The sequence below is a fragment of the Thalassophryne amazonica genome, chromosome 14, assembly GCF_902500255.1.
Source record: "Thalassophryne amazonica chromosome 14, fThaAma1.1, whole genome shotgun sequence".
In the NCBI taxonomy this organism is placed as follows: Eukaryota; Metazoa; Chordata; class Actinopteri; order Batrachoidiformes; family Batrachoididae; genus Thalassophryne; species Thalassophryne amazonica.
This window is the reverse complement of record NC_047116.1, coordinates 20,302,726-20,326,671: the sequence shown is the minus strand read 5'-3', so window position 1 is coordinate 20,326,671 and position 23,946 is coordinate 20,302,726. Positions and strand designations below refer to the sequence as shown.

Genomic DNA, 23,946 nt, shown 5'->3' with positions numbered 1-23,946 from the left:
CATATTGGCTCTCGCTGATGGTAATTCAATACAACTGTGTGTTCTTTGGACTCAGTATTGACAGTCTTCTGCATTTATTATTTCTTCAGGCTTCTCCAAACCCCGTCCATACAGTGATGACTACACAACCATGAGGAAGGTGCCACCCCCCAAACCTAAACGCAGTCCCAACACTAAGCTGACAGGCTCTTATGAGGAAATCAATGCTGCAGCTCCACACCTCCACCAACTGCGCCCTGCTGATGTAAAGCTGGCTCTGCTGTCCCGGGCTGCGGGGCTGGGAGGACACGGTGCTCTGATGCAGAAAGCAGCCTCTTTAGATGCATCACCAGGGGTGGCACTGAGCCTGTTCCAGTGCCAAGATGAGGAGGATGTCTACATAGAGATGGTGGGTTCTCAACCCCGAGCACAGAGCCTCCAAGAGCCTCCTGAAAGTCCCGACCTGCTTGACTCAGAAGCTGTCTACGAGGAGATGAAGTACGTCCTTCCTGACGATGGTGGAGCTCCTCCTACGGTAGCTGCCAAGGCAGCCAAGCTGGAGGCTCTTGGCTTGGCTCTTTTGGGACTAGGGACATCTCCTTCTCCAAGTGGAGAAACTAAACGGGTGAAAGCAGCAGCGGTCCCTGCCAGTGACGTCCCACACGCACAGAGCATGTCCACCACCGGGGCCACAAAACCTCAGCAAGGAAAAGACGGTAGCTGTGATATCCCCGCCCCTTTCCCCAACTTGCTCCCACACCGCCCTCCCCTTCTGGTTTTTCCGCCCTCCCCTGTCACCTGCTCACCAGCTTCTGATGAGTCACCTCTCACTCCGTTGGAGGTAAAGAAGCTGCCTGTTTTTGAGACAAACCTGAACTATGCTACTGGACCAGACAGCCCTCTGTCCCCACAGTTTGCTCGCCAGAGGGCTGATTCCTCCCCAAGCCTCACTGTCTTGATGCCAGAGAAGAAGTCGACACCTCCACTCACCCCACCACCACCTCCTCCTCCCCCTAATGCCCCACCTCCCCCTTACAGACCCCCTTCCCACTTCCCTTTCCCACCTGAGGCAGGTTTCCCAGCTCTAACCCGAGCAGCATCCATTATAGGGAGTACGGAATCCACTAAAACGCCATCATCACAAAGGCCGGGTGGAGACCCACTTGGAAAGCCACCGCCGTACTCCCCAGTGAAGATGTCCCGTCCCGAACCTCGGAGAGCTCACTCGTGTTCATCTTCTCCCCTACTGTTTAACCCAGCCAACAGCAGAGCGCTGACCAGCCCCCTGGATGAGCTTAACACTCTGTTCAGCTCTGGACGAAGCCTGCTGAGGAAGTCCTCATCCGGGCGGAAAATGAGAGACGGAGGTCTGTCTACACATCATCTCATGTGCAAATACACACAAACTTTGCTGTTACCCTTTTTCTACTTGCCTCCAAAATCTTTATTTGGTATCTGCACAGTGATTCTCTTGGATAGAACAAAACCAATAATGAATTTATCTTATTGCCAAGTATTTTCTGAGTTGTCACGATCCCTTAAATCTGCATTATAACCTCTCTTACGCAGACATTAGTGAGTGTATTTCCATGAAATGTGGTGAATGGGTTTCATGTAGCGTCGAATATATACCCAAACTTTGGGGGTCAGATTGAGACAAAACAGTCTGATATGTAAAATTTCTAATCATTTTTAATGTTATAAGATGGGACGAATTGGTCTGTTGCAGAGGTATGCCCCAAATAACCCAATAAAACAGCCATTACTTTGGCTTGGTTGGCATACAGTGTTTTTCATTGGGTAGTGTAGTTTATTATTTACCAAGTGTGGTAGAAATTGTCATTATGGGGTATTGTGTGTAGAATATTGTGGACCCACCCACTGGAAAAGCATGATTGTTTTTGTTTGACTAGTTTTTTTTTTGTTTTTTTTTCATAATTATTGTATGGCCTTGCCTTGCAATGTGGAGCGCCTTGGGGCAACTGTTTGTTGTGATTTGGCGCTATATAAGAAAAAAGTTGATTGATTGATTGATAGTTATTACTGATATTTGTTGTGGGTATTCTTTTTTGTTCTTAGCACTGGGTTAGGTAGCTCAGTGAGAGCACCACTGGGCTATGAGACCCACTTACAGCTCATGTACCAGCACAGTGTAGATGATACATCTGGTCTAAGAATTAGGACAGACAGTGTGACCTGGAATTGAGCCCAGGACTACATATTGGGAGCCCAACTCCTAACCCACTGCACTGTCTGCTCTGCATTTAATTCAAGAGGTTAAACAAAAATATCTCATTGACCATTATTTTTATACATTCCCGCAATTTTCAGAGGCCATACGTCTCTCAAGGGTTTGCATTGCCAGATATAGTATTTGAAAGGGAGAATGTGAGGCATCATTGTAAAACTGTTTGAGTACCTGCATCAGAAGGAAACATGTTTCATAGATTTTGTCTATTTACCCGACTCATTTGAAAATTCTGTTTTATTCATTTTGATTTTGTAGTTAGCTACCCTCTTTGGTCCACGTGTGGCAGTCAGTTAGTGTGTTACGGTCTTTGGTGCGATGCCCATTGGCTGCTGCACCTGCCTTACATCATGCTAGCTAATGAACCTTGTGTAACCCATATAACATTAAGATGCACTGTAAGTGTGGGCTAGTTGTTGATGTGTGAAGGTCAGCGCACTGCATTCAGGGCACATACAGGCTGTGCAACACTGATGCAAAGGTTAACCTTTGCAAACGTAGGACATGTGTGTTTATGGAACATATAATGCACTGGAAGCATTTTCGGATTAGAGGTTCACCATCCACTCATTCTTGAGTTGCATCATGTTTTTGACTTCAGTCGATGCTCAAAAGTTTGAAAGCACAGGATAAAATGTCCCAATTTCTTGACATTTGTCCCTTTATTGAGGAAATAGACATCAAATACATAAAAAAATGTCACCATTCTCTCCAGGGATCCTTCTTTTTCTCCACGTAAAAGTGACAAATATCAGGCAAAGTACCTAATTAACATTTTGTTTGGGTACTACCACACTGCGTAGTGTTGTTGTGTGATCAAATGGGCACCGTTTCAGTCTTCTAGCTGCACCATCAGCAGCCTTATTTGTTTATGTTGTTGGGTTTTCCCCAGGATGTCACTGGGGAGTCCCTTAACATTTCCTTACATTATACAGAGGGAACAGTTTTGGTTAAATTTGAATAGAGTATCATTTGGAAACCAGAGGGGTATTTCACCTACACTTCTGTGAAGGTTTGGCATTCTATCCAGGGGGAGTTGTAGACTCTCATACTTCAGGCTACAGTATCCGAAGATGAGCACTGACCCCATAGTCCTCTGGATTTGTACTGGCCAGGCTGATTTAAGCCATGCTGACTCAGTTCCATGAAGGCAGAGACACAAACAGTACCGTGGAGGCTCAAGTCAAGTCAACAAGTAGTTGGACATTGACACAGTTTTCAGAAAGGAATGCACCTGTTGCAGTCTGTTGCATCAATGAATATATTCAAAGTTAATAGTTATTTCATGTCATGCTTCCTTCCACTTTGCGGATTATCTCCGTTCCATATAGTGAAGTGTGCAAATTCTAAACAGAACATTTGAGCAGTGTTGACCTGTTTATTTCCTCACTCCTCCCAAGTGCAATGGCCGAATTCCACCAACCTTGGCATGTGAATGAAGGTTGACCCCAGCAATGTGGCAGTAGCAGGGTAATTCTTTTCACTGGCGTCTGTGTCTGTGTGTCTGTGGACAAGATACCTGAAAAAAAAGCTGACATTACCATTAGTGAAAAGAGTATTGCGTTTGATGTCTTCCACCACCATCTCCATTTGTGCATGTGTAAAAATTAAAAGCACCTGCTTGCAGCAGAATGCAGAAAAAACAAGAAGCTCTGTGAGTGTGTGACTGGGGACAGCTGACATTTGCCGTTTGTAGTTTCTCCAAAAATATTAGTTCTATCAGCATTCCGTTTTGGCGCCATTCATCCTTGAGCCAAAATGCACAGGCATACCAGATATTAGCTAACGTTGCTAATTACATTCTGGACTAACTCCATTCTAGCAGAGGGTGGTAAATCATCTTTATATTAAATGAAGAAATCGATATGTTGTTCTATTTCCAAACTTTTGAAAGGTAGCAAATTGGTTGGCGTTACCGAAATGGTTCATCTTGAGAAGTAGAAAATTTGCAACAATGTAACGTTAAACACAATTAGAATCTTTACTTACTGTTATGACATTGGTTACTATTATAAGGTTCTTATGTGGAAACATTTTGTAAACATTGAGAAATGTCACAAAATGTACAATTTTGGTCGTATGCATGAGATCCACTAAAGGACAGAGTGTAATTTATTCATTTTCAGTTCCTGTTGCAGTCCCATCATGCACAGATGGTCGTGAATGTTTTATCCAACAACATTTTTATCACAGCATCTCTGTTTCATTGCAGTGTGTTTGTGGTTGCCCTGGTTTAACAATAAAGAAATGTCTGCAAATGCTGTATTATTGTCCAGTCCAGGCATATCAGTACATACAGTGCATCTGGAAAGTATTCACAGTGCTTCACTTTTTTCACATTTTGTGGAAAAAATTAAATGCTTAGTTTTTATATTTTTACTAAATTTGTAAAAATCTAAAAACAAAACCCAGCATTTTTCACATTGTCATTATGGGGTATTGTGTGTAGAATATTGTGAAAAAAATGAATTTCATTCATTCTGGAATAAGACTGTAACATAACAAAATGTGGAAAAAGTAAAGCTCTGTGAACGCTTTCCGAATGCACTGTATGATCTATGACTCATGTTTGAAACTATTTGGCAGCATTCTAAACAACCAAAACTAGTTTTTGTTCATGCCCGTCATCAGTCATCTTACATAAGACGCGTGACATCAACGACCTGCCAGTTATGCTACTAAATGGGGACAAGGTCAAGGGGTAAGAGGTTGAACGCCATATAAGAACAGGTATGAGCACAAGTGCACTTGCTGACACACCTGTATCTTGTGACATTTTGCGTAAGAATCCAGCAGCACAGCGTGCTTTGCAGGAAACACACTGGCTTCATGGGAACTGTGCACGGCAGGGGAATGTGGCATTGGGGTTTGTAACTGTGCTGTTATTTCGGATGGGCAAAGCAATGCGGGCGCTCTTATATCAGAGCGTTAAGGGGTGCCAGTAGGCTTAACAGGATGACCTACTTCCGATCCCGCTCAGTTGTTAAATGGCTGAGTGTGATATGTGACGCTGGTGGAGTGACCAGGGGTTACAGCTGGTATCCCAGACATCGCTGTGAAGAGCAGCTGCCTCTGGCTCCTCTTTCTCCTCCTCCTCTAGATCTTCCTGAGGGAATAGGAAACCCACAGGAATGAGCCAGACTGGGCTGGCGGCAGGTGGTCTTTGGCAGGCAGGACGTCTGTAGTAACTCATCTTCAAGCACAAATGCAAAATGCGTTATAGCAAACATTTGATGAAGATCCAAACGTCCGTCATTCCGTACATCTTACCAATCGGAATCGACCCCTTTATACCTGGCCTTTTCTACCTCACGCACACACACAGACACACACACACACCCTCAGGACCCACATCCAGGGTGGTGAATTTATATTTAGGCGCCTTGTGACGATGACGGCTGGCAGCAGGGGCACATTCTCTGTGTGGAACAGCAGCTGATGAGTTCCCATTCACAACATGTACACAGGTATTAGCACACACTATCACACTTGCTCACTGTGCACACGCGACACTGCGTGAGCCCCCAGAAGGAGCTGCAGGTCATATGGAGTCACCTTTCTGATAAAGAACACTGTTTAATCCCATGCGCTGCTGCCTTCAGGGATGGTACAAGATGACCTTTTTGTCGTCCAACGTTAACACCAACATTCAGGGCTTCAGCTCTGGAAAAACTAGGGGTAGTATCCATAGGTATGAAGACAGTAAAGGTGACAGCAAGCTGAGATTTGTCCCCAGTGACCTTGACCTTCACCTAAATGACTAAACTCTGGTTGGCCTCACCAGGGCAGTTCTGGAATCCACCCAAATGTGAATCATATTTGGTGTAAATCAGGTTGAAAATCAAATTGCTTGACCTTTGACCAAATTAGTTCTCTCAAGGCAATTTTGGGGTCAACCTTTATTGACATACCAAGTGTGGTAGAAATGAGCAAAAAGGCCTGGAAGGAGCAAATTAACAGACAAACAGGCAGACATGACCTTGACCCCAGCGATTGACCTTTAGTAAATTTGCCCTTGCTGGGCAACTCTGTAAACCCCCCTTCTAATAATAATAATAATAATAATAACAACAACTTAAATTTTGAACTCTGACTCCAATGACCTTGACTCTAATGATTGACTATTGGTGACTTTGACTTTACTGAGTAATTCTGGAACCCACCTCCAGTGGTTTATGGTACAGAGTAGCAGATGATGAATTTTGTCACATTTTATCTGTTGTTTTGATCTGCTGTTTTGCGGTTTGTTATGTTTTACTACCAAGGACCATGTTTGAAATAAATGTTTTTAACTTTATGTTATGATCGGGATTATGTTGTCTGTTAAAACCAGGGCTTTGAGCCCAAATTTTCTCACAACTGGTTAATTCTGAACAGAAACGGTAATTTAACATTTCCGGTTTTGGGTTCCACTCCAAAATTGATGTTCCTGAACTGGTTAGAACATAAAAATATCATTCCCAAACTGGTTAATAACATTGCAAATCAGCTGTGGGACCCTGAAAACACTGGATTTGCCAGACCTGTGTGTGGCACTGTAACGCTCCCACGATAAACAGAGAAGAAGACAATACAGTGTGCTGTAGCAAGCAACAGAAGCAGCCAAGCGGGACACTGAGTAAAATGAAGCCTTTTAAGCGAAAGAAGGCCGGCGCTGGTCATCTGAAATAAACTTACTGTATTGCGTATTTAAACCATTAAACACACAGAGTAAATATAAAGTCTTAATCTGACAAAAATATATTCCATAAATATTCCAAAATTTTAAAAAAGCATAATAATGCCAATAAATTCAAGGTTTCTAAAAAAGTCCCTCGATGTTTGTCTGCTCCTGTTGCATTTCTCAGCATGACACGCTTTGTCCCACCATCAACAACCAAAAAATAAGTGAACAACAGGAAGTAAACCTCACTGGGTCATTTTAAACAGAAACCTTTTCAAGAGCAAAAGAAAATAACAGTATTAACCAGTTATCATTATTTTAAAATAATGATTCTGTTCTGAAACATAAATAAATAACATAAATAAATATAAAAACTTGATATCATAACCTTGACCCCAATGATTGACCTTTGTCACATTTGGCCATGCTTGGGCAATTCCAGAATCCACCTCCGTGTCCCTGCCACTTTAATGCGAATCTTGCATCTTAAATATTGAAATCAGAGTGAAAACCATATTTTGTCGTCTGACGCCACTTACCTTGACCCCCAATGATTGATCTTTGTTAAATTTGATGTTGTTAAATGTTGCCTAGGTTAATCCAGATCCCATCTACAACCCCTGGCAATAATTATGGAATCACCGGCCTCGGAGGATGTTCATTCAGTTGTTTAATTTTGTAGAAAAAAAAGCAGATCACAGACATGACACAAAACTAAAGTCATTTCAAATGGCAACTTTCTGGCTTTAAGAAACACTATAAGAAATCAGGAAAAATAATTGTGGCAGTCAGTAACAGTTACTTTTTTAGACCAAGCAGAGGGAAAAAAAATATGGACTCACTCAATTCTGAGGAATAAATTATGGAATCACCCTGTAAATTTTCATCCCCAAAACTAACACCTGCATCAAATCAGATCTGCTCGTTAGTCTGCAGTTAAAAAGGAGTGATCACACCTTGGAGAGCTGTTGCACCAAGTGGACTGACATGAATCATGGCTCCAACACGAGAGATGTCAATTGAAACAAAAGAGAGGATGATCAAACTCTTAAAAGAGGGTAAATCATCACGCAATGTTGCAAAAGATGTTGGTTGTTCACAACAACTGTGTCTAAACTCTGGACCAAATACAAACAACATGGGAAGGTTGTTAAAGGCAAACATACCGGTAGACCAAGGAAGACATCAAAGTGTCAAGACAGAAAACTTAAAGCAATATGTCTCAAAAATCGAAAATGCACAACAAAACAAATGAGGAACGAATGGGAGGAAACTGCAGTCAACGTCTGTGACCGAACTGTAAGAAACCCCCTAAAGGAAATGGGATTTACATACAGAAAAGCTAAACAAAAGCCATCATTAACACCTAAACAAAAAAAAAAACAAGGTTACTATGGGCTAAGGAAAAGCAATCGTGGACTGTGGATGACTGGATGAAAGTCATATTCAGTGATGAATCTCGACTCTGCATTGGGCAAGGTGATGATGCTGGAACTTTTGTTTGGTCCCGTTCCAATGAGATTTATAAAGATGACTGCCTGAAGAGAACATGTAAATTTCCACAGTCATTGATGATATGGGGCTGCATGTCATGTAAAGGCACTGGGGAGATGGCTGTCATTACATCATCAATAAATGCACAAGTTTACGTTGATATTTTGGACACTTTTCTTATCCCATCAATTGAAAGGATATTTGGGGATGATGAAATCATTTTTCAAGATGATAATGCATCTTGCCATAGAGCAAAAACTGTGAAAACATTCCTTGCAAAAAGACACATAGGGTCAATGTCATGGCCTGCAAATAGTCCGGATCTTAATCCAATTGAAAATCTTAGGTGGAAGTTGAAGAAAATGGTCCATGACAAGGCTCCAACCTGCAAAGCTGATCTGGCAACAGCAATCAGAGAAAGTTGGAGCCAGATTGATGAAGAGTACTGTTTGTCACTCATTAAGTCCATGCCTCAGAGACTGCAAGCTGTTATAAAAGCCAGAGGTGGTGCAGCAAAATACTAGTGATGTGTTGGAGCGTTCTTTTGTTTTTCATGATTCCATAATTTATTCCTCAGAATTGAGTGATTCCCTATTTTTTTTTCCTCTGCTTGGTCTAAAAAAGTAACTGTTACTGACTGCCACAATCTTTTTGTCTTGATTTCTTATAGTATTTCTTAAAGCCAGAAAGTTGCCATTTGAAATGACTTTAGTTTTGTGTCATGTCTGTGATCTGCTTTTTTTCTACAAAATTAAACAACTGAATGAACATCCTCCAAGGCCGGTGATTCCATAATTTTTGCCAGGGCTTGTATGTATATGCGCAAATTATGGTGGACATCAAAATGAAAAAATATCAATCTTTTGACCTTTGGCTCCCAATTCCCTTGACCTTTGTCAAAACAAAACTTTAAAGGGAATGCTGCGGTCAACCTTCATTCACATACATAGATGACGGGAATAGGCCATAACACCTGGGAGGATTAGAGGAACAAACGTTGCTCCGAACACAGTATGCTCAATTTGAAATTGCAGACTTCACTTCTTTTAAGTGTCAGCAGCCTGATGCAAAAGTGCAAAACAGCTGTTAACTTCAAATGGATTCATTGATACAACAGATCTTGTTGTTTCAGGACCTGTGAAATGTGACATTCTATGGCATGAAAAGTACAGTTTGCAGTACTGCTTGAACTTTGAGATCACATGTTATTACACAGGAATGACATTATACGTTTTCCCCTTTCTAGCAGGATTCAATTCTAACATCAATGTGCCGGGGCGGGAAGAATGTGGCTCTGCCCCCACTTCACCGTCTCTGCAACTGCAGGACAAGAATGCCAACAACCACTCGCCACACTCCTCAAGCCCCGCCCCTGTAGAGAATGGCAACCAGATTCCAAATGGTAACAGCCTGTATGGTACACCTAATGTCAGGTTTCACATCTCACGGATTTCCACAGAGATGACTCACACCGCTGTGCATGCAGATTGATGCCATGGTTCAGAGTGATAAATACATCACATACCACAATTTTGTGTAAGCTGTGGGTGCTTTTGCATTTCGGGTTTGCAGTTCCAGAAAACATCAGCACATATTCTGACAGTCTGTGACACAGAGTTTGAAGTGCAAATATATTTGGAGTGTGTCCAACTCACTACCTGTGAGCGTCGTCGTCCCAGTCGACTCAGGTGTACTTAGCTGGGGAAGTAACCTGTTTTGGACCGGCGTCCAGTTCAAGGAGTTGTGTAGACTCTTATGTGGTTCATGCTACGGAATCCCTGCATAAGCACCAGTCTGATGGGCCTCATGGTCTGTATAGGACTTACTTCTTCTAAATATCTAAGTGGAGTTGGACACACCCCAACTGCACTTGCGCTGTGCCCTATAAACAGTTAAGATAGGGCCCTTAGTGGGTTTGTGGAAGCACCTTCAGCAGGATGGTCAACGGTCAACTTTACTTTGTGATGTGTTCATATTTTGTATTCAGGTTCTTTGGAGGATGAGATTCAAAGCAAATCAAACTCGTCCACCTCGACGTCTCTGCACAGACACTTGGACAGTCATCACACTCAGGTAAACACATTAACTATGTGACGATAATTTGAATTTAACTCAAATGCAATGTGTCTAACTCACTGTACCACTGTCCATTACGGCCTTCTGGGTTTTTCGCAGTAGTGGACACAATTCCGCTTGTGCACTAACGAGCAAAGTTAACTTTTTCATTCACAGATTAGCTTTTCAGCTAACTCTGAAAGCCATTAGGGGATCACTTAGCGTCTGCTACATTAATTTACGCTAACTTTAAATCCGCTAAGATTTAAAGATAGATTTGGTGCGCTGGTCCGTTTTGTTGGCCAGTGATCTTACTTTTGTGATGAAAAGTCTTGTGCGGCTTTCTGTTGCATTAGCCAACAATTAGCATTAACAGCCTCATCTTAACTAAATACAAATTTAAACCCATATTTGATAGTGAATGTCGGCTCTATTCGTCCTATTGAGATATCCCGTAATTCTTTGTGCACCATAGAGTCACTACAGTCTAAACATCATACAGAAACCACATGACGACAATGGCAAATGAACATTATACTACCAAAATGTAATTTTTTATGCTTTTCATCACATTAATAAGAGACTGCATGCATGAGACCCTGAAAACTTGCTAAAACAAATATTCCAAATAATCCGTGCCTGCTACATTTAATCTGCGTGGAATTTAATAAACACAAACTGTATTTCAGACATTTTATAAACAACCCCAATTCCAATGAATTTGGGATGTTGTGTAAAATGTAAATAAAAACAAAATACAGTGATTTGCAAATCCTCTTCAACCTATATTCAATTGAATACCCCACAAAGACAAGATATTTAATGTTCACACTGATAAATTTTATTGTTTTGTGCAAATATTTGCGCAATTTGAAATGGATGCCTGCAACACATTTCAAAAAAGCTGGGACAGTGGTATGTTTACCACTGTGTTACATCACCTTTCCTTCTAACAACACTCAATAAGCGTTAGGGAACTGAGGACACTAATTGTGAGTGTCATGATTGAGTATAAAAGGAGTATCCCCAAAAGGCTTGGCCGCTCACAAGCAAAGATGGGGCGAGGATCACCACTTTGTGAACAACTGCGTGAAAAAAATAGTCCAACAGATTAAGAACAATGTTTCTCAATACTCAGTTGCAAGGAATTTAGGGATTCCATCATCTACAGTCCATAATATAATCAGAAGATTCAGAGAATTTGGAGAACTTTCTACACGTAAGCAGCAAGGGCGAAAACCAACATTGAATGCCCATGACCTTCGATCCCTCAGGTGACACTGCATTAAAAACTGACATCATTGTGTAAAGGATCTTACCGTGTGGGCTCTGGAACACTTCAGAAAACAACTGTCAGTTAACACAGTTCGTCGCTACATCTACAAGTGCAGGTTAAAACTCTACCAAGCAAAGCGAAAGCCAAACATCAACAACATCCAGAAACACCGCCGCCTTCTCTGGGCCCGAGCTCATTTGAAATGGATAGGCGCAAAGTGGGAAAGTGTGCTGTGGTCTGATGAGTCCACATTTCAAATTATTTTTGGAAATCATGGACGTCGTGTCCTCTGGACAAAAGAGGAAAAAGACCATCCAGATTGTTACCAGTGCAAAGTTCAAAAGCCAGCATCTGTGATGGTATGGGGGTGTGTTAGTGCCCATGGCATGGGCAACTTACACATCTGTGATGGCACCGTCAATGCTGAAAGGTACATCCAGGTTTTGGAGCAACACATGCTGCCATCCAAGCAACGTCTTTTTCAGGGATGTCCCTGCTTATTTCAGCAAGAGAAGCCACATTCTGTACGTGTTACAACAGCGTGGCTTCGTAGTAAAAGAGTGCGGGTACTAGACTGGCCTGCCTGCAGTCCAGACCTGTCGCCCATTGAAAATGTATGGCGCATTATGAAACGCAAAATATGACTACAGAGACCCTGAACTAGCAGGCATCCATTTCAAAATGAGCAAATATTTGCACAAAAACAGTAAAGTTTGTGAACATTAAATATCTTGTCTTTGTGGTGTATTCAATTGAATATAGGTTGAAGAGGATTTGCAAATCATTGTATTCTGTTTTTATTTACATTTCACAGAAAGTCCCAACTAAATTGGAACTGGGGTTGTATATTACTCTGGAACAAACAGGACAAACGGTGTTGTAAAGGACAATAAGCAGGACATTAAAGAGCAAACTTTAGTTTCCCTCAGAATGACTGAACAGGAAGCGATCGTGGTTCACAGAGATTCCCATTGAAAATAATGGAGGAACAACCTGAGCTTTTTGCATGTTTACATAAAACAAACACAATAACAACGTCTAAAAACCCAGATAATATATTCACGCGAGTTTTAGGCAGAATCTACAAAGAGATGTATGTTGTGATGTTAATGCTGTTGTCCGTGTGCAGCGGTTAAAGTGCAGCCTGATCAGAGCGTCTCAGTGCAGCTCTCAACATCTCGCAGGGCGTCAAACTCTTTGAAGTTTTTCTGAGATTTTGCAGGATTTGAAACCTCAACAGGGTGAATAAAGGCAGCCACTTGCTCACACTGTCCTCAAATCCAAATGTGTTTAATTACAGATCTATTCCTTCACTTAACCAAATTCATATAGGCTAATAAATGTTAGCAATTCGCAGTAGCTTCAGCTAATTTTTTTTTTTTTTTTTTAGCGGTTTACTGATTTAGCGTTATCGCAGTTCACTTTTCACTTAGCGGGCTGTTATCTAAGATCACTTTTTGGTTTGCTATGCCCACTACGGTTTTTGTTCTTTTTTTTTTTTTCCTTTTGTTGTTGTGTGGGCCGCTGAAGAGGAGGTACTGCTGGCCCACCACCACCAGTGGGCGCCCTGCCTGGAGTGCGGGCTCCAGGCACCAGAGGGCACCGCCGCCTCACAGGAGCAGCCAAGGTGACAGCTGTCACCCATCACCTGAGACAGCTGACAGCAATCATCAGTGGGGTATATCAGCAGGACAGCATCTCCACCTCATTGCCGAGATATCGTTTCTACCTGAAAGGTAACGTATCAAAGCTGATGGAGTGTATCCTTTTGGATTAGTGCTTAGATTGTGGATTACTGTTCCAACGAGAGGTGGAGGTAACTTCCCTGCTGTTCGGAGTCTTGGGTGCAAATGCGCCCCCATCTAACTGTTCTTTGTTCCTCGCCAGCAGTACCAGGTCCGACACGCAGAGGCAGTGGCCACCTGGGAGTTCGGGACTTGGCGGCTCCAGTATTCCCAGGGTCCTGTGGCGGAGGAAGCCGTGTGGTTCCGGTCTTACCTTGGAGAGGCGTCTCCTATCTTCGAGCCTGCCCACACGACACTTTTGTGAATTGACTGTTGTCCATTTCCATGATTGGTTGTATTCGTTGTGCACGTTCACAACAGTAAAGCCTTGTTATTTGACTTTCTCCATTGTCCGTTCATTTGCACCCCCTGTTGTGGGTCCGTGTACTGACACTTTCCCAACAGGATATCTCGGCCAACGTCATGGATCCCGAGGGGCGTCAACCGGCTGTTGAACGGCCAATGGAAGAACAGGACGCGCAGGCATCCGCAGGAGGGGTAATCGGTGAGTTGCAGCGGATCCTCACCGCTTTCACGACTCGGTTAGATTTGATGACCGAGCAGCACGTCCTCCTGAACCGCAAGGGTGGAGGCTCTCGCCGCGCAGGTGGAAGCGCGCCCTCCGGGCGCCGCTGCGGCTCTCCCTCCCGTAGATCCTGTGCGTAACATAGACGTTCCACTGGTTGTTCAACGACCTCTCCCACCTTCCCCGGAAGCATACATAAGCCCCCCAGAGCCGTACGGAGGCTGTGTGGAGACGTGCGCAGATTTTCTCATGCAGTGCTCGCTCGTCTTCGCACAGCGTCCCGTCATGTACGCGACCGATGCTAGTAAAGTAGCTTATGTAATAAACCTGCTTCGCGGTGAGGCACGCGCTTGGGCTACAGCGCTCTGGGAGCAGAATTCACGGCTCCTTCTGACATACGATGGGTTTGTAAGGGAGCTCAGAACCGTGTTCGATCACCCTAATAGAGGCGAAACCGCTTCAACCGTGCTGCTGTCAATGAGACAGGGGCGTCGGAGCGCAGCTGCCTATGCAGTCGACTTCCGCATTGCGGCTGCGAGGTCCGGCTGGAATAGCACTGCCCTCCGCGCCGCCTTTGTAAACGGACTGTCTTTGGTTCTTAAGGAGCACCTGGTGGCTAAGGACGAACCGCGGGATTTAGATGGGCTCATCGATCTTGTCATACGGTTAGACAACCGATTAGAAGAACGTCGGCGGGAACGAGACGAAGGGCGTGGCCGGGCACGCGCCGTCCCTCTCCCTTCCAGTTCCGACCGCGCTCCGCCTTCCCCACGCTCCACGGCCCCTGCGCTCCGTGGGGCCACAGCTCCCCCTGCTGACGAAGCTATGGACACGAGTAGGGCAACATTTAGGGCACCAGATGCACAGAGGAGACGGGCCCACGGAGCTTGTTTTGTTTGTGGTGCAATAGAGCACCATATGAGAGACTGCCCCGAGCGGTTAAAACTCCAACGCCCGCCCCTAGAAACTGGGCTAGGGGTGGGCCGAGACATTCACGTGGGACACACCCACATTGCCACACGACTCCCAGTTACGATCCTGTATGAGGACTCAACCCTGAAGGCCCCAGCACTGGTGGACACGGGCTCTGAGGGGAATCTGCTGGACAGCAGATGGGCCAGGGAGATAGGGCTCCCTCTGGTGGCGCTTACCCCGCCTGTGCAGGTTCGAGCACTAGATGGCTCCCTACTCCCTCCAATCACACATAAGACACCACCTGTAACTCTGGTGGTGTCAGGAAATCACACGGGAGGTGATCGAGTTTTTTGTGACTCAGGCCACCTCCCATGTGGTTTTAGGATTTCCCTGGATGTTGAAGCACAATCCCCGGATTGATTGGCCGTCCGGGGTAGTGGTTCAGTGGAGCGAGACCTGCCATCAGGTGTGTCTAGGTTCCTCGGTTCCTCCCGGCTCCCAAGCTAAGGAGGAGGTCAGAGTCCCGCCCAATCTGGGGACGGTGCCGGTGGAGTACCACGACCTTGTCAACGTGTTCAGCAAGGATCTGGCGCTCACACTTCCCCCCCACCGTCCGTATGATTGTGCCATTGATTTGGTTCCGGGCAGTGAGTTTCCGTCCAGCAGGCTGTACAACCTCTCCCGGCCTGAGCGCGAATCAATGGAGACCTACATCCGGGACTCATTAGCCGCCGGGTTGATCCGGAATTCCACCTCCCCGATGGGCGCAGGTTTCTTTTTTGTGGGCAAAAAAGACGGCGGACTTCGTCCATGCATTGATTATAGGGGGCTGAACGAGATCACGGTTCGCAACCGATACCCGTTGCCCCTGTTGGATTCGGTGTTCACACCCCTGCATGGAGCCCAAATCTTCACCAAGCTCGATCTTAGAAATGCGTATCATCTGGTTCGGATCCGGAAGGGAGACGAGTGGAAAACGGCATTTAACACCCCCTTAGGTCACTTTGAGTACCTGGTCATGCCGTTCGGCCTCACAAACGCCCCCGCGACGTTCCAAGCATTAGTTAATGATGTCTTGCGGGATTTCCTGCACCGGTTCGTCTTCGTCTATCTAGACGATATACTCATCTTTTCTCCGGATCCTGAGACTCATGTCCGGCATGTACGTCAGGTCCTGCAGCGGTTGTTGGAGAACCGGCTGTTTGTGAAGGGCGAGAAGTGTGAGTTCCACCGCACCTCTTTGTCCTTCCTGGGGTTCATCATCTCCTCCAACTCCGTCGCTCCTGATCCGGCCAAGGTTGCGGCGGTGAGAGACTGGCCCCAACCCACAAGCCGTAGGAAGCTGCAACAGTTCCTAGGCTTTGCTAATTTCTACAGGAGGTTCATTAAGGGCTACAGTCAGGTAGTTAGCCCCCTGACAGCCCTGACCTCACCAAAAGTCCCCTTCACCTGGTCGGATCGGTGCGATGCCGCATTCAAGGAGTTGAAACGGCGCTTCTCGTCTGCACCTATTCTGGTGCAGCCCGATCCTAGTCCCCAGTTAGTGCTTGAAGTGGACGCCTCGGACTCAGGGATAGGAGCCGTGCTGTCCCAGAGCGGGAAGACCGATAAGGTCCTTCACCCGTGTGCCTATTTTTCCCGCAGGTTGACCCCAGCCGAACGGAACTATGACGTCGGCAATCGAGAGCTCCTTGCGGTGAAAGAGGCTCTTGAAGAGTGGAACCTGGAATATATCAGGACCGCCAAGCGGCTGAATCCCAGGCAAGCCCGCTGGTCACTGTTCTTCGGCCGTTTTGACTTCCGCATCACCTACCGGCCCGGGACCAAGAACCAGAAATCGGATGCCTTGTCCCGGGTACACGAAGACGAGGTCAAAACGGAGTTGTCGGATCCACCGGAACCCATCATCCCGGAGTCCACTATCGTGGCCACCCTCACCTGGGACGTAGAGAGAACCGTCCGGGAGGCCCTGGCACGAAGCCCGGACCCCGGGACTGGACCAAAGAACAGACTTTACGTCCCACCAGAGGCACGGGCTGCAGTCCTGGACTTCTGTCACGGCTCTAAGCTCTCCTGTCATCCAGGGGTGCGAAGAACCGTGGCAGTTGTCCGGCAGCGCTTCTGGTGGGCGTCCCTGGAGGCCGACGTCCGGGACTATATCCAGGCCTGTACCACCTGCGCCAGGGGCAAGGCCGACCATCGCAAGGCTCCGGGACTGCTACAGCCGCTGCCCGTGCCTCATCGCCCCTGGTCCCACATCGGCCTGGATTTTGTCACGGGCCTCCCGCCGTCCCAGGGAAACACCGTCATCCTCACGATAGTGGACCGATTCTCCAAGGCGGCCCACTTCGTGGCCCTCCCGAAGCTCCCAACGGCCCAGGAGAGAGCGGACCTCCTGGTCCACCACGTCGTCCGCCTGCATGGGATACCATCAGACATCGTCTCCGATCACGGTCCCCAGTTCTCCTCACACGTCTGGAGGAGCTTCTGCCGGGAACTGGGGGCCACGGTCAGTCTCTCATCCGGGTATCACCCCCAGACCAACGGGCAAGCAGAGCGGGCTAATCAAGAAATGGAGCAAACACTACGTTGTGTGACAGCCGCGCACCCGGCGGCCTGGAGTACTCATCTGGCCTGGATCGAGTACGCCCACAACAGTCAAGTGTCATCAGCCACCGGCCTCTCCCCCTTTGAGGTGTGTTTGGGGTATCAGCCCCCACTATTCCCGGTGGTTGAGGGAGAGGTCGGTGTGCCCTCGGTCCAGGCCCACCTGCGGAAGTGCCGTCGGGTGTGGCGTGCCGCCCGTTCTGCTTTGTTGAAGGCCCGAATGAGGGCGAAGACCCATGCAGACCGGCGGCGGACCCCGGCCCCTACGTATCGCCCCGGGCAGGAAGTGTGGTTGTCCACCAAGGGCATTCCCCTGCAAGTGGCCTCCCCAAAACTGCAAGATAGATACATAGGTCCATTTAAGATTCTCAAGGTCATCAATCCCGCCGCAGTGAGGCTTCGGCTTCCAGCCTCACTGCGGATCCATCCGGTATTTCATGTGTCAAAGATCAAGCCCCATCACACCTCGCCCCTCTGTGCACCCGGTCCGGCACCACCTCCTGCCCGGATCATCGATGGCGAGCCGGCTTGGACAGTGCGCCGGCTGTTGGACGTCCGACGGATGGGCCGGGGCTTTCAATATCTGGTGGACTGGGAGGGGTACGGTCCCGAAGAACGCTCCTGGGTGAAGAGGAGCTTCATCCTGGATCCGGCCCTCCTGGCCGACTTTTACCGTCGCCACCCGGACAAGCCCAGTCGGGCGCCAGGAGGCGCCCGTTGAGGGGGGGGTCCTGTTGTGTGGGCCGCTGAAGAGGAGGTACTGCTGGCCCACCACCACCAGTGGGCGCCCTGCCTGGAGTGCGGGCTCCAGGCACCAGAGGGCGCCGCCGCCTCACAGGAGCAGCCAAGGTGACAGCTGTCACCCATCACCTGAGACAGCTGACAGCAATCATCAGTGGGGTATATCAGCAGGACAGCATCTCCACCTCATTGCCGAGATATCGTTTCTACCTGAAAGGTAACGTATCAAAGCTGACGGAGTGTATCCTTTTGGATTAGTGCTTAGATTGTGGATTACTGTTCCAACGAGAGGTGGAGGTAACTTCCCTGCTGTTCGGAGTCTTGGGTGCAAACGCGCCCCCATCTAACTGTTCTTTGTTCCTCGCCAGCAGTACCAGGTCCGACACGCGGAGGCAGTGGCCACCTGGGAGTTCGGGACTTGGCGGCTCCAGTATTCCCGGGGTCCTGTGGCGGAGGAAGCCGTGTTGTTCCGGTCTTACCTTGGAGAGGCATCTCCTATCTTCAAGCCTGCCCACACGACACTTTTGTGAATTGACTGTTGTCCATTTCCATGATTGGTTGTATTTGTTGTGCACGTTCACAACAGTAAAGCCTTGTTATTTGACTTTCTCCATTGTCCGTTCATTTGCGCCCCCTGTTGTGGGTCCGTGTACTGACACTTTCCCAACATTTGTAACGTTACGCTCTTTATTTGTGTGTCTGCTTTTTACGTGTTGGCCTTCAATTGGAGAAAGCGAAAATGACGTGTGACCTTCTTTTATAAATGGTAACTTTCAGTCAACCACACACACATACGGAAAGACACACATAATTAAAAGACAACAACCACCAAAGGCTTTTATTTCGTTGTGGCTTTTGTTGACATTGTGAGCGGGCTGGAAAGTGGCCTTGTGTGAACATCCCATCACATGCTGACATGTGAGCTTTCTCCAGCTCTGAGGGGAAGGTGTTTGGTTGCACGATTGAATTTAATGTCCTGCACAAATGGTCACATGTACACGCAAGAATGAGCAGTGAGAATGAGTAGTGTCATTATGTACAAATGTTTGAACACGTGTAAATTGTCTTGTGTGTCTTGACAAACGCAAAAAACATTTTGATGACTCAGTCTTCAAATGGGTCCATATGTACTAGGACACTGACAGTTTTTCCCATTAAAGGGAAATTTGGGATTTTTTTTCAACTTTGGTTGTATTTTTAGATGTTTTTGGGTTCATCTTTCCATTCAGGACAAAAAAAATGCAGACACAGTCACGGGCTAAACAACCACACAATGCCACAGCCCCTCATCAGCCAGGTTGCCCAAGCTGGGTTTTGCATTCTACTTAATACATGCATTCATTAGCTGATTCCCTTTTTGTCCAAAATGAATAGATGACCCCAAAACATCTAAAAATAGAGCCTAGAAAAGTCCTGAAATATATTTGAATTTCAAAAAACAACATAGCACTTGGTTCAAATAAAGTTCAATGAACTCGATGGTGTATATTTTCTTCTATAAATTTAAACCTCCAATTGTAAAGTAACTAGCCTCCTAGCAGTTCAGCTGGACAGCAAAATACTACACAATTGTTAATAGTCCTTCCCAATCATCTCATTTTGCCAACTGCTGAATGGTTAATGGATGTTGGTTGGATTACGGAAAATTACAAACTGCTCCAGGTTATCTTACATGTACTTCAACTGCCACCTGCTGAAACCTGCCCAAGTCGCCAAGTTGGGTGGGCAGTGTGCACCAGCAGCCACCTTCATGACAGTGGCTTTAAGCTAGAAATTACAGGGAGAAATATGAAGCCCTGCCCACTGCAGGAGGAGTAATACAGTAGAATGCAGAACAAAAATTAAAGAATGGATAGAATGTTTGGCTGCGGATGGTGCCAAAACCTTTTGTTTGTCCTGCAAATTAGTGACGGAGAACTTGAAAGAATGTTCAGGAACATTTCAAAACCTGTATTGAAACATCGCTCTCGAGTCCATATCAAAAGGAAGACATGCTGAACACTGTCACCTGCTGGATGGTTTATGAATGTGCATCCAGAACAAATGAGTTTCACATTAAGGCTAAAGTCAGCACTATTTCAGTCATAGTGACAGGTATAATTATTTGTCAGGCAGATCCAAATGGGTTATTCCATGTAGTTTGGTCAACAAATCTCTCTTTTTTTCACAATTTGCATAGCCGTCATTCCTCTTTGAATACCAGGCAGATGACGGAGAAGCACCGAACCACCCACAGTGACAACGTAGCTTGTGTAGCCTTGAGGCCGCAACAGGAGGAAACATTTCAAAAATTTTAAACATGACCTTGTAGCATTCCAAAAGAACCCTTTTTAAAAAAAAATACATCCAGCTGTTTACATGCTGATAGACAGACACGTGTGATCAAACTCCTCCCATACTGAAAAAGGGTAATTCTATTCTTTATCTCCGCGTCCTTATTCATTTAGGGGCTCATCTGTCACAACCATAATTAATGTTCCTCTTTCACCCGGAGGCTGTTTTTCTGCAGGATACCTGTACTCTCTCTGTGTTTTTCCCATGCCAGCCAACTCCAGGCTGAAAGAAACTTTCACCACCGCGAGACCGATAAAGCTTCATCGCTGAAGGTCGCTGGTGCACGAAGCACAGCAATAAGTAAAAGTACACAGTGATCCCATTTCAGCAGCTCAGGATGAACCATGCAGAAGTTAGTAGCACCACAGATCACAAAGCACAGCTTGTGCTGACTCCAAGTGTCACCAGTGGGCTAAATGATGTGCCCCTGTTGCCACCGCCGGACTTAACGCGCGGGGCGTCGCTCTGAAGCCCCTGTCTGTGTGGGTGGACAGGCCGCAAATACACTGTTTTACCAGCACACTGTGTTCGAGGTCAGCTCAGTTTTCTTTCACCGGTTGATAACGTATGAAGCACATTCTTGGTGCTAATGTAATAGTCTGGTCTTCCAAGGTTTCTCCTCAGAATGTCTGAGCTGTGAGGCTGTTCTCATCTAACAGAATTTCTTTCCCTCTCCTCCCCTCGCTGTCTGATTCTGAAAAGTGTGTCTGACACTGCTTTATCTTGCAGAGGGCTCATCTCAACTTCTCTCCGTTCGGTGCGGGGGCGGCCCTCTAATGCAGCGAGGCGGGGCGGGGGGTGTTCTCTGGAGGCCCTGTCCACATGTAGGGATGTGGTGAGTGTGTCCCATCCCACGCTGCTCTCCACCCTCTGTAGCAGTGTTTTTCAAGCTCCGTGGCGGGACCCAGTGTGAGATTGCGGAACCCGTATCTCATGTCTCTATAAGCCGTGTGTAAATCTTTGAGTAAAACAATCTCCTGCACGCTTGAAGCTTGGCTGTGAAAAGTTCATACACTCAACAAAATATAAACGCAACATTTTTGGTTTACTCCCATTTTGTATGAGATGAACTCGAAGATCTAAAACTTTTTTCCACATACACAATATCCACCATTTCCCTCAAATATTGTTCACAAACCAGTCTAAATCTGTAATAGTGAGCACTTCTCCTTTGCTGAGATAATCCATCCCACCTCACAGGTGTGCCATATCAAGATGCTGATTAGACACCATGGTTAGTGCACAAGTGTGCCTTAGACTGCCCACAATAAAGGCCGCTCTGAAAGGTGCAGTTGTGTTTTATTGGGGGGGGGATACCAGTCAGTATCTGGTGTGACCACCATTTGCCTCATGCAGTGCAACACATCTCCTTCGAATAGAGTTGATCATGTTGTCAATTGTGGCCTGTGGATGTTGGTCCACTCCTCTTCAATGGCTGTGCGAAGTTGCTGGGGATATTGGCAGGACTGGTACACGCTGGCGTATACGCCGGTCCAGAGCATCCCAAACATACTCAATGGGTGACATGTCCGGTGAGTATGCCGCCATGCAAGAACTGGGACATTTTCAGCTTCCAAGAATTGTGTACAGATCCTTGCAACATGGGGCCGTGCATTATCCTGCTGCAACATGAGGTGATGTTCTTGATGTATGGCACAACAATGGGCCTCAGGATCTCGTCACGGTATCTCTGTGCATTCAAAATGCCTTCAATAAAATGCACCTGTGTTCTTCGTCCATAACAGACGCCTGCCATACCATAACCCCACCACCACCATGGGCCACTCGATCCACAACATTACATCAGAAAACCGCTCACCCACACAACGCCACCACACGCTGTCTGCCATCTGCCCTGGACAGTGTGAAGCGGGATTCATCCGTGAAGAGAACACCTCTCCAACGTGCCAACGCCAGCGAATGTGAGCATTTGCCCACTCAAGTCGGTTACGACGACGAACTGGAGTCAGGTCGAGACCCCGATGAGGACGACGAGCATGCAGATGAGCTTCCCTGAGACGGTTTCTGGACAGTTTGTGCAGAAATTCTTTGGTTATGCAAACCAATTGTTTCAGCAGCTGTCTGAGTGGCTGGTCTCAGACGATCTTGGAGGTGAACATGCTGGATGTGGAGGTCTGGGCTGGTGTGGTTACACGTGGTCTGCGGTTGTGAGGCTGGTTGGATTTACTGCCAATTCTCTGAAACGCCTTTGGAGATGGCTTATGGTAGAGAAATGAACATTCAATACACGAGCACAGCTCTGGTTGACATTCCTGCTGTCAGCATGCCAATTGCATGCTCCCTCAAATCTTGCGACATCTGTGGCATTGTGCTGTGTGATAAAACTGCACCTTTCAGAGTGGCCTTTTATTGTGGGCAGTCTAAGGCACACCTGTGCACTAATCATGGTGTCTAATCAGCATCTTGATATGGCACACCTGTGAGGTGGGATGGATTATCTCAGCAAAGGAGAAGTGCTCACTATCACAGATTTAGACTGGTTTGTGAACAATATTTGAGGGAAATGGTGATATTGTGTATGTGGAAAAAGTTTTAGATCTTTGAGTTCATCTCATACAAAATGGGAGCAAAACCAAAAGTGTTGCATTTATATTTTTGTTGAGTGTATATAGGACTATTCCATTAATCTATCCACTAAACAAAATGAAAGAATGATAAAACAATAAATGGCAATAATAAAAAAAATACACTACAACAATTGCACAAAAATCTCAAATTAAACATCTGAAAATCCAGAAAACAGGGATTTAATGTGTCATCACTTTGTTAGGTTTGGAGAAATCCTGCTGAAAGCAAACAGACAAATAGGAATGAAAACAATAACCTTCTTGGCAGAGATATGAATCAAAACAGTGATAGACAAAAACCCCACACAATAAACCATTTCCGCATGCTCAGTATTTTACATACACGACTTGTTGATCTGACAAGGAGGAGTTTGTGTTGCTTCATGCACATTAAAGCTTCCACCTCCTGCTGAGGCATTTTGGCCCAAAACTATCTGCTCTTTACAGCCAGGTTTTCAAGTTTACAGCAGGTGAGTGTTTAATGCTCACAGGTTTGATTTTGGGGTGGAATATTGTGCCATTTGATTCCGGCACAACATAGTCCAAACTTATTGAAATTTTCAGGCAGATTTGTACATTTTCGGTCTGGTAGTTTCTATTAATCTTCCTGCTCTTTTCAGTGAAGTCACCTCATTTGTCTGCAATAATGAGCATTTGTCCAAAAATACAAGAGGGTCTATGGAGAAAAGTGTCTTGAAAACTGCTGCTTTCATAAAACATCATCTCATCAGTTTTA

The 23,946-nt window shown here is 46.1% G+C and overlaps 1 protein-coding gene across 4 annotated transcripts in view; it reads left to right on the top strand.

Annotated features, from left to right (window-relative positions):
• The window catches only part of myo16 (myosin XVI), a 236,115-nt gene that overhangs the window by 204,845 nt on the left and 7,324 nt on the right, over window positions 1–23,946 (top strand). For 2 of the 4 annotated variants that reach the window (XM_034185981.1, XM_034185979.1), the window contains exons 32-34: window positions 90–1,346; window positions 9,631–9,786; window positions 10,372–10,457. In XM_034185981.1, the coding sequence (XP_034041872.1) occupies window positions 90–1,346; window positions 9,631–9,786; window positions 10,372–10,457 (1,499 nt within the window). Of the gene's footprint in view, window positions 1–89; window positions 1,347–9,630; window positions 9,787–10,371; window positions 10,458–21,351; window positions 21,458–23,946 lie in introns of all 4 variants that reach the window. The other 2 variants (XR_004564741.1, XM_034185980.1) reach the window with 2 other exon arrangements.